The following is a 15,865-nucleotide window of genomic DNA, read 5'->3' on the forward strand; positions in this document are numbered from 1 at the left end:
ATAATGTAAACGATTTCCTATTTTTGTCTATAGACTATATGTAGATACTAAATAAATAATTATTAGAATTAAATGTTCACATACTTTTTTCTACATATACGCACATATATATATATAAAACGTGCATGCATGCATTTCGTAATTATTATATGTCGACGTGGTTGTTTTTGAGACCAGCATCCATTATTTTATGTTTGTGTTTTTTCTTTTTAGTAGACCGCGCGGAGCCCGCCTTTAATGGTGGTGGAAAACGCTATACAAATAAACATATATAACATATATTGTTTATGCTTGTGTGTCTAATATATGCGCACAACTTCGATCTAGGGCTGTTTTTTAAGAGAGAGTGAATTAAGATTAAGTCTCGATCGATCGAGTTGTGTAGCAAACAACTCAGTGTAATTAATATCGCACAAATAAAAGCCGGTGGAAATTATAACAATTACAGATTTTGTACACTTGCACAAAACAATTAAAATACATATGCAGTTTATAGAAAGAGACCACAAAATAATTAATTGTAGGATATGCAGTGTAGGTTTAGCTACAATAAAGATAGTATACGTCATGCACCGTGTTCGCAAACAGTACGTCACGCTTTCTCAAAATAGAATTATAATTATAAAGCGAAAATGGAAAAAAGTTTTCCTCCATATCACTGTGATATACATGTTATGAGCTGTTCAACCATGCAGGAATGCCAATCCTATAGTATCCAATAAACAAAACAAAATCCAGCCAGATGGATTTTTACACTAATAAACGTAGGCATATGGAGTACGCTACCATGCAGCTTCTTTATATGAACCAGTAATAATTTCTAATTTTCATTAATTGAAATCATTCAGCCTGTAACGAACGGGTTGGCCTAGAAGCATGTTTACAGATTGCACACACGTGCCGCCATGACTTGCACCTTTTGTGGCGAAGAGGAAATTCCGAATTTTTCCTGTGTAGTTTGCAATTCGAGCAGCCACACAAGAGCAAATAAAAGGAAATGTTCAACTGAAGTCCATCGTCGTATCAAGAATCTGTATCGTCCGTGGTCGCACCCACTATACTTCCTTAATTGTGACTTGATGTTTGATGTGGCTTACAACCTTCACCACCATAACGTCTAGATTTTTCGATATTAAAGTACCATTATCAGGATTGTGTCTGAAGAGAATTAGCGATTTTCTTTTTAAGACGCTTCTTTCATTTGTATCAGTTAATTGTAGCAGCAGTGCATAATATTTTTACATCTGTAACTTTAATGAATACAGATTAGTGCAACAAACGTCGACTGACCATATTGTCTTAATCTCAATCTGTCGCCCTTATTCTTCGCCTATGATTTTTTTTTTTTTTGTTTTGCGTGAGGGGCCGGGGAACAGGCAAGCACTCCCCTCTCCCACATGCTGTGTGACTGATCAATTAAACGACCGCCAACCTTAGCTCAGGTACCAAGGTTCAAAAGATTTTTGCTTTTGAGCTCAGCTTTTGTGATTTCTATCAAACAACAAAGGCATAGCATACTTTACTTAATGAAGCGGTTAAAGTATTTTTCTTTAGCTCTAAATGCGACACCCTGTAATGTGGTTAATGGCAACAACTCCAGGATCTCTGAAAAAACTTCTGAATTGGCAACTCATTTCAAATGCTTCCTCATTTCGGGTAAAATGTGTTTTGGTTTCTGTTTTCCTCTCTCTCTTCAGTGGAAACTGCCAAATTTTAAACATACTGGTTGTATCCCTTTTCTAGGCCCGTTCATATTTTGTGTCCAAGCAAATGAGATATAGAATGAAAAGTGAATTTTAAGGGTAAGCATGGTTCTAGAAACGAAAATGTGATTTGTTAAATAATGACAAATATTCTTAACATTTAACAGTAGTTCCAGACATTTTCATATATTAACACAAGATGAATGCTTGCACCTTAAGTATTTTAGCAAGCAATAATGGCTCAATAAAATATACCAGGTGGTTGAGTGGTACACATACAGGAAAAAGATCTGAAGGCTTTTGTGGTGTCTTTACATATTTTATTTTCTTCATGAGCAGAGCAAACACACTTGAAAATGTACGTAAAATATGCTTGCTCTTTTATTTGGCATATCCAATGCGATGACTTAAACGTTCATTCTTCTCAAACACTGCCTGTAACTTGATGTGCATCTGTTAGTTGCCTTTCGGATCAAACAAAAAGCAACAGACCTATTTTTTACAGAAAAAAATGCATTGCTGTGTAAATAACACAAGCAATCAAGGTACACATGACACGTTTGGAGACACTTTGAGTTTGATTGCAACATGCTGTTTGGGAGATGATTCCACAATTAATGTACACAAGTAACCATAGCTTCACCAATGGGGATCAGCTTGATATCCCTAGAGGTTTCTACACAAATACCAAAGCATTGCTAGAAACTAGTTGAATAATTAAAACACTCTTTTTGTATGGAAACAATGGTTTAGCACAAGATAAAATGCTTGTTGCCACATTTTACCCCAAATATAACAACCCTGCTGCATTTTTTCCTAAAAATAGTGACATTTGTGTTGGCAGAAACCTCTACATCTACTATAAATTTTAGATGTCTATGATGTCATATATTGTAAAACAAAAGATGGTAACCTTTCTACACATTTATGAAGACAATACTATTGCATAAATTTACAACTACATAAAGTGTGCATGAAAAAATGGATTATAAACATAAATGCATTTTTCAGCATGGCATTTTGATGACATTTTTTTATTTAATCAATTGTTTTGGTTCATCAACCTAAATTTCTAATTAAAGAATTAGTGAATATATCCTGAAAAAAATGTCACTGTATATTTTAAGTGCGGTTTTTTTTTTTTACACTGAAAGATATATCTGAGGACCTAAGAATATTTTCACAAATGATAAATTATGTATGCAACACAGTAAACATGTACATGTAAAAACATTGGCAGCATTAAATTAGATAAAACATGACAAGCTCTGCAAGGTAATTGTCATATTTCCAAGTTACCACTTCCCTTTATCAAAGGCTTTTTTCATTTCTTCTTAATTTTGATAAAACTTTTACTCTTCCTTGATAACAGCACTGTGCATTATCTTTCTTAGGGCATGCATGTTACTGGTTGGGAATCTCAAGAAAATTGTGCTACAATGGTTAATGCACTCAGTTAAGTGGGAATAAGTGCACTCAATAAGAGCAGTTCTTACAAATCTTGATTACAGAATTATCGTCTTATGTTCATTGTATCTTTCAGTTTGCTCCATACCATTTTCCTCTGCACTGCATATACCTTACCTGCAAGCAGTGAACTATGTCACTCGGACACTCCATGCAGATATAGTGATAAAGCCATAAGTCGTTTATGCTCAAAATAGATTAACCAGCATGTACACACATTTAATAGAGAAATAAAGTCTTCTCCAATGAAACTGAAACTTGTCTTATTCTTGAGCCAACAAACTCCAAAGTTTTGTCACTGTTATTTATTTGTTCAACAAAAGTGTTGAACAGTATTCTGTTTTAAAGAATACAATACATACAACAGCATGAAGAAATGGCAATCATGTTAACTAATAACAACTGCACTTTCACAGGTTCAGACCTTCCAGGATAATTAGTGTGACAGAATTTGCAGTGGTAGTCCCTGAGCTACTTTCCTGGCTCTGAGTCATATCAATTATCCCAACCACTTTCATGGCTGCCATCATCACAGTCTGGAAGGTTATTCTGCTCTTGGTAGCCTTTATGAACAGCTCGAATGTAATCAAAAAGTGAATGCCTGCCACTGTGGCTACTGTGCAAATACCTCTCCATCAGAGTCACAACTTCTTCTGTACATAAAAAAAAGAGAAAAGAATGGTGACTTTCACATCAAAGGTCTTGTGCAAATGAAAGAAAAGAGCAATACTGGAAAATATTAGCACCAGATAAAGTAGGCAGATAGCCTAGATCAGGGGTGGGCAAAGTTTTCTTTTTGAGGCTGGTATCAAAATTCTAAGCTATGTGGTGGGCCAGTAAAATGGTTAAAAACCCATGCCAGGTGACTACACAGCAAATCTAGTGATAATGAAATGGTCAACAAACGAGTACATAATGGCGTTCACTTACCCAATTTTTAGTGTAAAGCTGTTTGAATTCACTCACAATGTGCTCTAAATGGAGATCTTTTTATCAGAAGACACCCATTTAATTTTTTTCTATAAATTTTTATTATAAAATCTCATACCTATGGAAAATGCCCATAACAGCGAAATGAATCTTACTGAAGGCCATACTGTTCACCACCAAAAATACTTTGGTGTTACAAAGATATTTAAAATTTTAAAATGTCTTTACCAATAGGCACTAGTTTCTTAACCATCTGGTATCTCCTGCTTTCTTAATAATGATTATAAAAAAAAACTTTACTATTTATGTGAGACACTTTAATAATGAAGTAGATGGAGAAACCACTCTCAGAAAGAAATGGTTCTCTTCATTTAATTTGGTTAAGATAAAACTTAACGTATGAATCTGAAAAGTGCTCAAGCATGCATCTTGCAACATTCTCTTTATTTATGACACATGACACTTATTAACATCTTCATCCAATTAGCTGGAAAGTGGCTTAAAATTGGTTTGGTCTGCCACTACGAAACTAGCGTGAATTTCTAGAATCCAGGTCAGAAGTCAATCAAAGCAATTATTGTGACCTCTCCCAACCCTTATCTTTCCCACAAAACAATGACTCTAGCTTTGGAAAATAATATTTCTAACGGGATTACTTTTTTTTTATAGCATAAATATATTAGTTGTTGCAGAAACTGTCTTGGCTGGACTCTTCATGGCTCAGATAGTAAACCTGAAATTGAATGGTATGGGAGAAGGGAAACCCAAAATAAATTTTCCTCCAAAAACTGGAAAGCAAAATTCTCCTGTTGACAAGGTTCATGTTATGCAGCCCAGCTTTTTTCCATTGTGATTTAATAATGTTATTTTTGATGATTGAGACCTTAATATGAATTCCATGAAGAAAATAAAAGAAAAAAAGAAAGAAAAACATCTAGATGATTAAGGTGACCAGACGTTTCGGGTGCGAAAGCGGGACACGTTCCGATGATGGTGTCGTCACCGTCAAAAAACGCCGAAAAAAAGTGATTTTTAAAGACAACCGGGACATTTGATGGACTTGCCAGAAAGCCAGAAAGCGGGACATTGGGCGTCCCGCCCGATATTCAGGCGGGACACGAGGTCAAAAGCGGGACTGTCCCGCCAAATGCGGGACGTCTGGTCACCTTAAGATGATGAAACTGACAGTGACAATAAATTGTTTCAAATATTGTCACAAATAACTGGAATATAAACAACTTTACTCAGTAAGATGAAAAATTGCTGTTATGTTACAGTTTGTCATATAAGGTGAATAAAAATTAGGCATTAAACAGTCATATTGGATTAGAGAAAAAAAGAAGTTAAAGAGTGATAAAGTTGTTGAGATGGCATATTTTGAGACACTTTAAGACTTGAGTGGGAAAAAAAATCAATAAAAAATATAATTTGCACAAAAATTCATACATACCGATTGTCCTATTGCTATCACATAACAACTTGTGAATCTCATACAGGCTTTCAGTCAGTTCCATGTCCCCAAAGGTGAAGTAACAGACATCACGCCTGGCAGCAGATGCTGCCACAACCTGTATCAGTGCTACAACAGATAGAAAACAAAATCAAAGGAATTTTGAAATAATTGCTTCTGTTTAGGGCAACACATCATTAAAGAGTCCCCCAAATCTGAATCTTCAAAAACAATCTCTTCAGCGCTGGTGCAAATCGGGCAAAATAATAAACCTTTAAGTGAACAAAATAGGGCATGTTTTTGCAAAATTATGTTGATAAAACAATTATAAACAGGTATCATACTTGAAAAGTTTATCATCACTCAATGATTTTCTGTATTTATAGTTCCTTGCCAAAATAATGTGAGAGGGTAAACTTAAAATTAAAGACATATTTCATCTATCAATAACTTTCATAATTAGCAATAATTCTCATCTCTATCACTCCCTTTCTTCATCTTGCATCTTTTAGTTTTTTTCTTTCTTACCTATATATTTTGTGTACATGAATTCATGTTCTTAGTCATTCATATTATATATATATGTGTGTGTGAAACTTTAACTGTAAGTGACAGGCATGTATTATTGCTGCTGGAGTTTGTTTTTTTTTGGTAAGCATGCAGCGTAGCTTCAAAACACACATTTGAGCTGCTTGTCTCCTCCAAAGGCACCACATCCCCAGTTTCCTGTGCATACTGCAGTTCTGCTGTTCTCTATAACCTTAGTGCTGAACCCACAAAAGGCCTGCATAACATAGTCAACACTGTTTCCTATAACCAATAAAGAAAACTAAACAAAAAAAATAAATGAACATACAAGACTATTGCATATATAAGTACGGCACACACCATATGTACAACAACCAGGCCAGTTATTCGCCAAATACTTTTCTGGGGAAAAAAGTAGGGCAGCACTTATGATTTCTAATAGAAAATTCCAGGTTACCACTCTATGGTAGGAGGTTGTTGTTTAATGCCATGTCAGCAGCAAAGGCTATATCATGGTGAACCACTCTATGGACAGAGAAGTGTAAGCAATCTACCATGTCTATAGAATGACACATGGAAGGTCAAGCTCCACCCTCTGCTGCTTTTTATCTTCCCTGATTGGGAATACATTTTTTGCTGGGTGAGGAGAGAACATTTTCCAGTCAATGATCCACATGACACTTAGAGCCATGACCTTCTGCGAGTCAAGCACCCTAACTGCATGCCCACAAAATCTTCTTCATCTAATAAATGCTGGTTTACCATTTTCTTTAAATTTCAGAAATTGCATTTCAATGGAAATGGAAATTAGCTGCAAACTGCATGAATCTATACAGATAATAGCAACAGATCTGTAGAACTGCAAAGGATGGGCTGGAAGCCAGTAGAAAATCCTGTAGAAGATAGAATCTGAAAATACTTAAACAGGTAGAATCAACTAGGGTTTAATTAAATAAGGAAAGCAGACCTTGTCAACACTATATTTCCTTCATTAAATTCCCAATGCCACACTGCAATTTTGAGATCTCTGCACCCTAAATCCATACACACATCCATACCAATTTAAAATGCGCTGTTTTTCTGGGATCCATATTCCCCCGAACGTGTTCAGGTAAACAAAATTTACCTTGTTCAGCTCCCTACGTATATTGGTACGCTGGAACTGTTTCTTGTAGTCACCATGAAACACCAGAGCATCAATGGCCACAACTTCTGTACAGCGCCTACCCCATGAATCTCTACAGTGGACACCAACACATTTTTCCTAGTACATGTACTTCACGACACTCCCAATGCAAAATCATCTGAAGAATTAACACATTTCCTAATAGTTTCAGTTTCAACTGAGAGTGTCACAAATGATAAAGTTACAGGAACATTTATTAATTGTAAAAGCAAATCCAAAGTGCATTAAGGTTCAACCAAAATCCTAAGTAAGAAATTTTGCATTGCAGCTAATAAAAGTATTTAAGTAATGAGTAATTAAGCCTAAAACTGTTACCTAGGAGTGGTGTCAACAAAATTCCTGCCCACTGGAATGTGTCAGCATAGCCTGTATACTTACTAAACTGCTCACAACCTGAAATGGTCCAGCATGAGAATAAACACATGCACACTGTCCAAATCTGTCAAATATAATTCAATCAATCTTTACTTTTAAAGAATGCAGTCTATAAAATAAAAAATTTTACTAAATCATCATATCACTTACAGTGTACTCTTCCTCTTTCTACTTTCTTCCTACCTTGCCATCCAGAATACCATGAATACTTTATTCCGCAGCTGATACATTCTGACTCCCAATTCCTAGCACTATGCTAGCCTGTAGCTTTTGTACATGCTGGTCCCTCTGCTTGGAATACTCTTCTTCTGTGGTTTCAAGCAGCTACTTAAGAGTCTTTTAAATGATTTTTAAACATCCCTCTGCATCTTGAACTTTCATGAGGTCAGTGCACTCAACAAGACTCATAAACTTAACTAGCTAAAATACTTTGTCAATGTTTTGCTTTGCCAGCAGCTGAAGGTCTAGAAATATTTCATGCTCACTCTTTGGATAGACTATTATGGATATACTTAATATAGTTAAAATGCTAGTTATACAGGAATCTGGCCAGTCACACAAACCTCTTCATAATCCCTTTTTACTTTATCATGAAACAGATACTAATTAAAAAAAAGAGACACAGGGGTACACTATATAGAATGTAAAATGAGTTTTGCACAGTTACATGAAACAAAATAATAATAAAAATATGCATGCATTATGGAGCATGTGAAGTAGTTTCAGTTGTTTTAACAACAAATCACACTTACATTTCTTACATTTGAGTTAATGGCTGCAGTAATGGAAGTGAGTAAATGTAATGCATAATCATAAATTTATGTGAAACACATAAAGGTAGTGGCCTACAGTAGCTCTCCTACTTTGTTTTATCTTTTAATTGTGCATAAATACGTCCCAACCATCCAGAAATTAAAAAAAAATTGTATACAAAGAGTGTAAAAACTGCCAAAATTTAATGACAATCATGTCAAATATGAAATATACATAAAGTTTGCCAGTCCTTTGCCTGCCTGTGAAGTTAACAATAATTCACATAATTTAAAAAAAAAAATCAAAATAATCATAAATGGACTGTCAATAGCTAAAAAAGAAAAGGGCTTATGTGAAGAGTACCTGTCATTACAAGACATTCTAGGGGCTCCAGGACTTCAGTAAAAAGACGTGCAACAATCATCTCTGGGCAAATGAGGAAACGAATTTCTTCTTGCACACAGCCATGACCCAACACTCCACCGCCAATATATTTGTTGGCAAAGTCAACCTGTACAAAAACAGAACAAAAAAAAAAAAAAAACAAGAGACACAATTGTAAATAATTTAAAATAGAACACTGTAAATCTAATAAAACTTCTTTAACAGTGCAAAGAAAAAGTGTTTGTCCCTTGAATAATCCCCTACACTGGTTCTTGCTACTAAAATAGTTTTACATAAAATCAGTTTCTTATGCTGCCTTTCTGGTTTCAGTCTCAAAACCGCTATAAACAATCAGCCTTCAGAAATGGTTACAAATTATGACAATAATGTGTGCAGGACCACAGATTAACATTTTGAATTTTTTTTTTAAAAAGTGTAGCAGTTGAGTCTGGTCAGGATAAGTCTGTTAAAGAAATCAGTTCAAATGTAAAAGTTTTCAGGCAAGGAGCAGAGAAATTGTGCCCTTAATTATAAATATGACTGAAAAATGTATATATGTATTTATATAAATTTGACCTGCAACATGCCCTTGCCATCATCCTCAATAGTCCCTGAAGATGATACATGAAGTTTTGTCAGCATCTCTTGGTCATCGCTCCAGTCATGTTCTTTCTCAACTTTCCGAGTGAATGTCACAAGTCCTGTTGGGCCTGGAAGAAATCACACTCATAATCTACATTTATTTGATTCCTCCCTTTGATTTACATTTATTTTTATTTTTTAATAGATTTTACACTAAGTGCAAAACTTCCAGCTGCACACCAAAAAATTAACTGGTCAGAAGTATAATCATAGTAATCCAGGCAAAAGTTATAAAACTTACATTTATGAAGAACACGATTAAAGTAATTAAGAATGCATTTCAGCTTCTGGACCTTTCTTGGAATGGAATGAGGCTCTGCATGATAGAGACTGAAAGCATAAAGCAAACAAGACAAATACATGCAGAGATAAGAACATAAATGATTATGCTGACATGTGGACAAAAGGAAAACAGATTAAATTACCAGTTACTTTTACACATACACATAGATATGTTCATTCTATGACACCTAATGTTTTATATAATAATAATAAATGCAAAATTTGTAAAGCACATACTCACACTCCTAAGGAGTATGCTCTTAAGAACAAGAATGAAACATGGACAGCATACAAGGGACAGGAAAACAAACAACATATGAGCTATAAAAGAATAAACAACTGTACTAAATGAAGAATAAAATCAAATACAGAAACCAAATAACAAGAACAAGAGCTGAGAGTAACATGATATTGCAAAAGAGTGTGAAAAAAGACTAGCATTATGGGAAAGAGCGTTAAGAGTAATGTTTACAGAAGAGGTATGTTTTCAGTGCACGTTTAAAGGATTGAAAAGTGGGTAGGTGGCAGATATAGAAAGGGAGAGAGTTCCATTGTTTCGCTGCACAATAACTAAAAATCCTGTGGCCATATGTTGTTTTGGTGACAGGAAGAGTAAGGAGACGATCATCAGACGAGGATATGGTAAAATGTACACAATGTATATATTTATGTATACAAAAATCATTTAGTTTGCTCTAAAGAAATGATGGTGGAATAAAAAAAAATGAGAAATGTGTCATAACCTGGTTCTGGCATTCACACCATCTGGAGACCTGTGATGGAAAATCTTCACCTACCACACCATACCTGGTTTATCAGGGAAAGTGAAGTGTGTTGGAAGTAGAGGTTTGGTTTCTACCTTCCACATGTTGTGCTCTAGATGCAATCACTTACTTCACTGTGCACACAAACATGATCTTCATCACAGATCACTAGATACATGTTTTTCTTGGAAATATAAGCCCTGCAACAAGCTAAATGTGCTAAAAAATATAAACAGTGAAGTACAGCTCACTTGTTGAAGTTTATATCAGGATAACTGGCATATTCTGTACCCCTTGCACGAGAATTTCTCCTTGGGAATGTACAAAAGAAAGCATTGGCCAGCAAGGAAGCAACCTGCACCTGACTAAATGTCAGGCTTTTCTTCTCTCCTGCCTTAAGCAAAGGAATGGGCTGCAAACAAATACATTTCTTCAGAAGACCAAGAAATATGCATATACACCATCTTAAAATTATTTCATGAAATGAATAACAAGTGAAATAATTTTCTGCTGATAAGGGCATACGAGAGATATATATACCTTCACACAAAAAGTTACAGCGCCAGCATGCTGATCCGTAAACTAATACTGTTTGCACCTGCAAATGCCTTCACAGCTACTGTTCAAATGTGTCAATTTGTGCATGCATGCCTGATTTTGTATATATGTATATTCTGCCCTATTTATTTTAACATATGTTTGAACATACTTTCTGAATATAGCTTTATACTCTTCAAGTCATATCAACTTTTCCTATTGATAAAGGGGAGGTAATGAGGATATAGGGGAAAAACAAATTACACAGACTGGGGCAAAGTAATCCAATGCATAGATCATTGTAGAGATAAATTTATAATGTCTCTATATTCACAACTGAATAAGTTAATGCATTAAGGCCCAGGTCCTTCATCCACTTTTTTTTTTCCAGGTACCTTAGTGCACAGTTTTGGCAGATCCAATGCCAGCCGAACCAAAAGTTTCAAGGTTGTGCTGAAAAACATATCCCTCTCGTCAGCTTTCAGCGTCTGAAGAAGAAAGGGAATGTGACAAAAAAAATTATGTCAGTAGTTCTTACGCCAGGGGTGTCCAACCTACAGCCCGTGGGCCATATCTGGCCATCATTTTAATCAGACACAATATATTTCCATTTTTAAAGTCCCGATTCTGGAAAAAACCGCCATGTTCTGGCCTGCGAGATTTTATATCATGTCCAGCGCAGCCCTCGGACGAGAAAAGGTCGTGCACCACTGTCTTACACTTACAGATTCATTATCACATCCCATAACCCTACCCATAAGCCACTGATTAAAAAGGCAAATTTTTTACGTAATTTCTTACCACTTTTACATAATGTTTAACAAAATATATTATTGCTCAACCTCCTCCAACCATCCTAAGAAAAGCAGATCTGTCTTGTTTAAAATGTTTCCAAGCTTGCTTTGCTACTAATGTGAGATCAAGTGAAAAGATTGCATAAGCATCATGATGCCTGTAACTATTTGTACAGTGTTTTAAAAAGGTCAGTTTACTGTCTATTCTTTAAAAGCAGAGAAAGGAATAAACAGAATAAAATGATTAGTATAATTTAGTGATAAAGGATGATAAATGCACAAGATGAATTATAATTTCATCAGTATAACCAGAGTCTTTAACAGTACAGAATAGTACAGAGAAGCAATATTTTATTTGTAATCAGCACTTTGATCTTAAAAGTGACATGAAATTGATTTTGGTGATGGTAAGTCACGCTAAAGACAAAGAGATGTTTTAACCATTAAATTTAGTAAAAGTTAGTTCGACCAATTTTTTTTAAAGTGAAATGAAAATTCAAAAAACAAACCCAAAGTTGCCAGTCGGGCAATAGTTTACTGTACATGATCCCTCATTTTGCAATGCATCTCTCAACTTATACTTGGTGTGGAGGAAGGGGTAGAAGGTAACACAGTAACACAGTAAGAGCTCAAAAGCAGGAAGACCTACTTTGTTAAAGTAGTAATGGAAGGCTGTGAATTTCCACTTGTTAGAATAACGCTGATTGTAACTCAAGATGGCCTCCTGAAGAACAAAAAAGTAAACAACATGATTCTCCATTGCTTTCTTTTCTTGGAATAAAAAAAATTAGCAAGATTAGAACTTTCCTTCAACCACACAGTTTTAGAAACAGATGCTGTAAGCACTAAAATGAAAAATAAATATTTCCGATATAGAATCTGTAGTACTCCTGCAATGAATTAAATGAATGACAAACTAAGGATGGTTTTATACAATTGAAAGAATCTTCCCTGACATTCACAAAATATGTGAACCAAATAAATTATTTCCTAATTTCAAAAGGCAAAAGATTATTTAACTGATGTAAAACAGTGGATATCTTTAGAGATGAACAATAATTTTATTACAAGATAAAAGAGATGCCTCAAGAAAGGCAAATAGAGAAAATACCTCTAACTCAAAGGAACCTTTGATATTTTGGCTTAAAGCTTCTTGTATCATATTCCATCGTTTTGTAAGCTGTACATTTCCATTCTGAAATATGAAATACAGCCATAAGCATACATATCCAGTCCTACATGTTTTTCATTGTTCATACAGATATTTTTTATTTCAGCATCACATCTATGCTCATGATATTTAACTGCTGGTGTCTGGACCAGTTTTTTAGCTCCAGCACGTCTGCACCACCATACAACACACCTGACTGTGAAATCCTGGATATTCTTCAACAAATGGAAAATGAATTACAATAAACAGAGGTCCTTCCCAAAACCTCTGCAAATAAACAGAAATGGCGCTATTTTATTTTACTTTTACTTTTTTCGGGGGTGAGCAACACATCATTATCTCTTGAATCTCAAATCAACACAGTCGGTCAGTCAGTCAGTAAGTCCATCTTCAGCTTCACAGGATCAGCTGCATCTTATCCTTCCTGTCAGTTTCTGCCATCAAAAAGCTACTGTTTGTTTTTGTATTTTCCTGGCTGGATTACTGCAACTTTCTACTTGTTGATTTCCCTATCTGCTTACTATATGAGCTTCAAATGGCCCAAAATAGTGTTGTTCGTATTGTTATTCATAGGAAAAAAGCAAGACAAGCTCCATGAGCTTTAGTGACTGCCAATTTCAGTTTGCATTGATTACAAGCTTGCCACACCATGCTGCTGTTGTCATCCTATTTTCACAGGCTTGCCCACGCATGTTTGTCTGAGCTACTGATGCCTTCCCACCTGACACAATCTATTTGGTCTGCTTGTGTTGCCCTGCCCTCTGTGCCACGCATTAGAAGGGAGAAATTCATCAGATGGTCCTTTTCTTTTTTAGGTCCCATTGTTTGGAAATCTCTCCCGCTTTTGTTTGATCTGTGTCTATGTTGAAAGCTTTCTTTCGAGTCCAGCCTAAAAATTCTCATCTTTGAAATATCCTTCATAAGCATTCTATTCCAAGTAATCCAGTTTTTTTCATCTTTGTCCATGCATTTTGTTCATGTATGCCATGAAGTCATCTGTTTGTTGATGGTTGTTCGGTTGACTGTTTGTTTGTAGTCTATCATGTACAGTGCATTGAGCTCACCTCCAGACAGCACAAATAATGCTTTGATACTTATTTCACTATTGTGAATCATATTAAAAAACTTGTTTGCTACACACTGCAAATTGTACTCTTCGTGACAAATTATGCTTATCTCCCTTCTTTATATTTACCTTTACAAACAATAAGCTCCTTCATATCCATCTTTCTTTCTCCATTTCTTGCTGCACTCCATGTTATATATTTATATGCTGCTTGAGAAACAAGTTTCTTAAAGATACACGTTAAAAATTTTGAAAAAAAAGTCAACTTAACCCCAATAAGTTTTATCTGCTGATTTGAGAAGGAAGTGACACTTTTGCAGCATTTTAGATGAAACAAAAAGCCCTTACTTTGCCATCTTGAGGATATTCATTATGATGAGAAAATGGCATGCGCACATGTTGCCCATCCCATTTGTCCTTGGATTGAGGAGGGTAAGGAATTGGCATCGTGTCCTCCTGGTACTGGAACTGAAAATTACCACAGAACTTGTGCCTTTTATTAATTTTTATTTTATTCTTATTTTTGGAAAAAAAATGATTTTCACAAACAAATAGTAGATGGCTAACTAAAGACTAAATGCATAGGACTACTGCGTTTAAAGAAACATCTGAATTTTTAAGGAAAATTTAATGACACACAATACATTAATTTGCATCATACCCTCTGTCATATGAGATCATTTATGCAAACAATAGCTAGTTATATCAGAGACAACTATAAACCTCCAGTTCAGTTGCTGTGAAACTGCGTCTAAAGCACCAATCTCCAATAACCCACCTAAAAAGTGCTTATCTCTCCTCTTTCTTCACCACAGAAATATCAAAGTGTCTCACTCGGATATTTCACAAACACTGAGTGATCACGGTTTCCTCATAGAGATGAGAGTGTGGCTTATATGTTGTGAGAATTTTTTCAAATCACAAGTGGTGTTCCCTGTCAATGTTTATTTCTTGAAATTTATTTCTTTTTCAAGTCCATTTTACAACAAAATCACTCTAGAACCAATATCTAAATCCATCATGTTATATATATATACACACAAAGAAATTTGGTTAACACAAAGTAAGGTTGTTTTTTTTTTTGCTTGAAACACTTTGGAAGCTACCTTTACTCCTAATAGCTAAATGTACAACTGAAATGAGCAATTAAGGAATTTTTAGATGATGTGCATGTAAATAATTATAAATATACCGAACATGCACAAATACGGAAGAGCAGTCAATACCTATCTGCATACAGCTAAATAATAGAATCACAAATAAAATTATGGCAAAGCTTATTGTAACACCCATTTTCATCACCTTTTTAATGGAAAGAAGAGTAGGAAGTGTAGAATAGTGCATAACAAAAACAACATAAACACTAACAAAACTTTTATACACGAAACACTGCAGCCCACCACAGTCAGCCTACAAAGTGAAAACGTCTATGACATGGTATATCTTCTCTTTTTGTAAGAAAAGTGTAGTAGAACACCACCCACAGTAAAAATTTCCTGCTAACACTGCAATAAACTTTAACACACCCTCACTCTGGGCTCATCAGTCCTCTTTCCTGCCTTGTGACATATATTCCATCTTGATTAATCCCAAAATGTTCAGAAACTACAGAGATAAATTAAAAGCCATTATTGATACTCTTTGATAGATTTACATGGTTTTTTTTTCACAAACAAGGATAGTGAATACATTTTTTGACGCACGTAAAAGTTTTGACCATACTTCTTTCCCCCCTTCACCAATGACATGACCCTATGGAGTATCAACACTATGAGTAATTATGTGATCATCATAGACTTTGACTACTATGGTTAATACATGACCATTGTGGAG

At 35.1% G+C, this 15,865-nt stretch overlaps 1 protein-coding gene across 1 annotated transcript; it reads right to left on the reverse strand.

The window, feature by feature from the left end:
* Positions 1-2,006: 2,006 nt before the first annotated feature.
* Positions 2,007-14,887, reverse strand: LOC112576278 (poly(ADP-ribose) glycohydrolase-like). The gene is given in 15 exon segments (XM_025258627.1): positions 2,007-3,823; positions 5,551-5,679; positions 6,232-6,334; positions 7,205-7,316; positions 7,580-7,607; positions 7,610-7,657; positions 8,756-8,903; positions 9,353-9,486; positions 9,660-9,748; positions 10,716-10,876; positions 11,397-11,489; positions 12,445-12,519; positions 12,907-12,990; positions 14,381-14,501; positions 14,869-14,887. Coding segments are annotated over 14 exon segments (1,461 nt in total). The 5' UTR covers positions 14,480-14,501; positions 14,869-14,887; the 3' UTR covers positions 2,007-3,665.
* Positions 14,888-15,865: the final 978 nt, after the last annotated feature.

The sequence above is a fragment of the Pomacea canaliculata genome, linkage group LG1 (assembly GCF_003073045.1).
Source record: "Pomacea canaliculata isolate SZHN2017 linkage group LG1, ASM307304v1, whole genome shotgun sequence".
Lineage (NCBI taxonomy): Eukaryota > Metazoa > Mollusca > Gastropoda > Architaenioglossa > Ampullariidae > Pomacea > Pomacea canaliculata.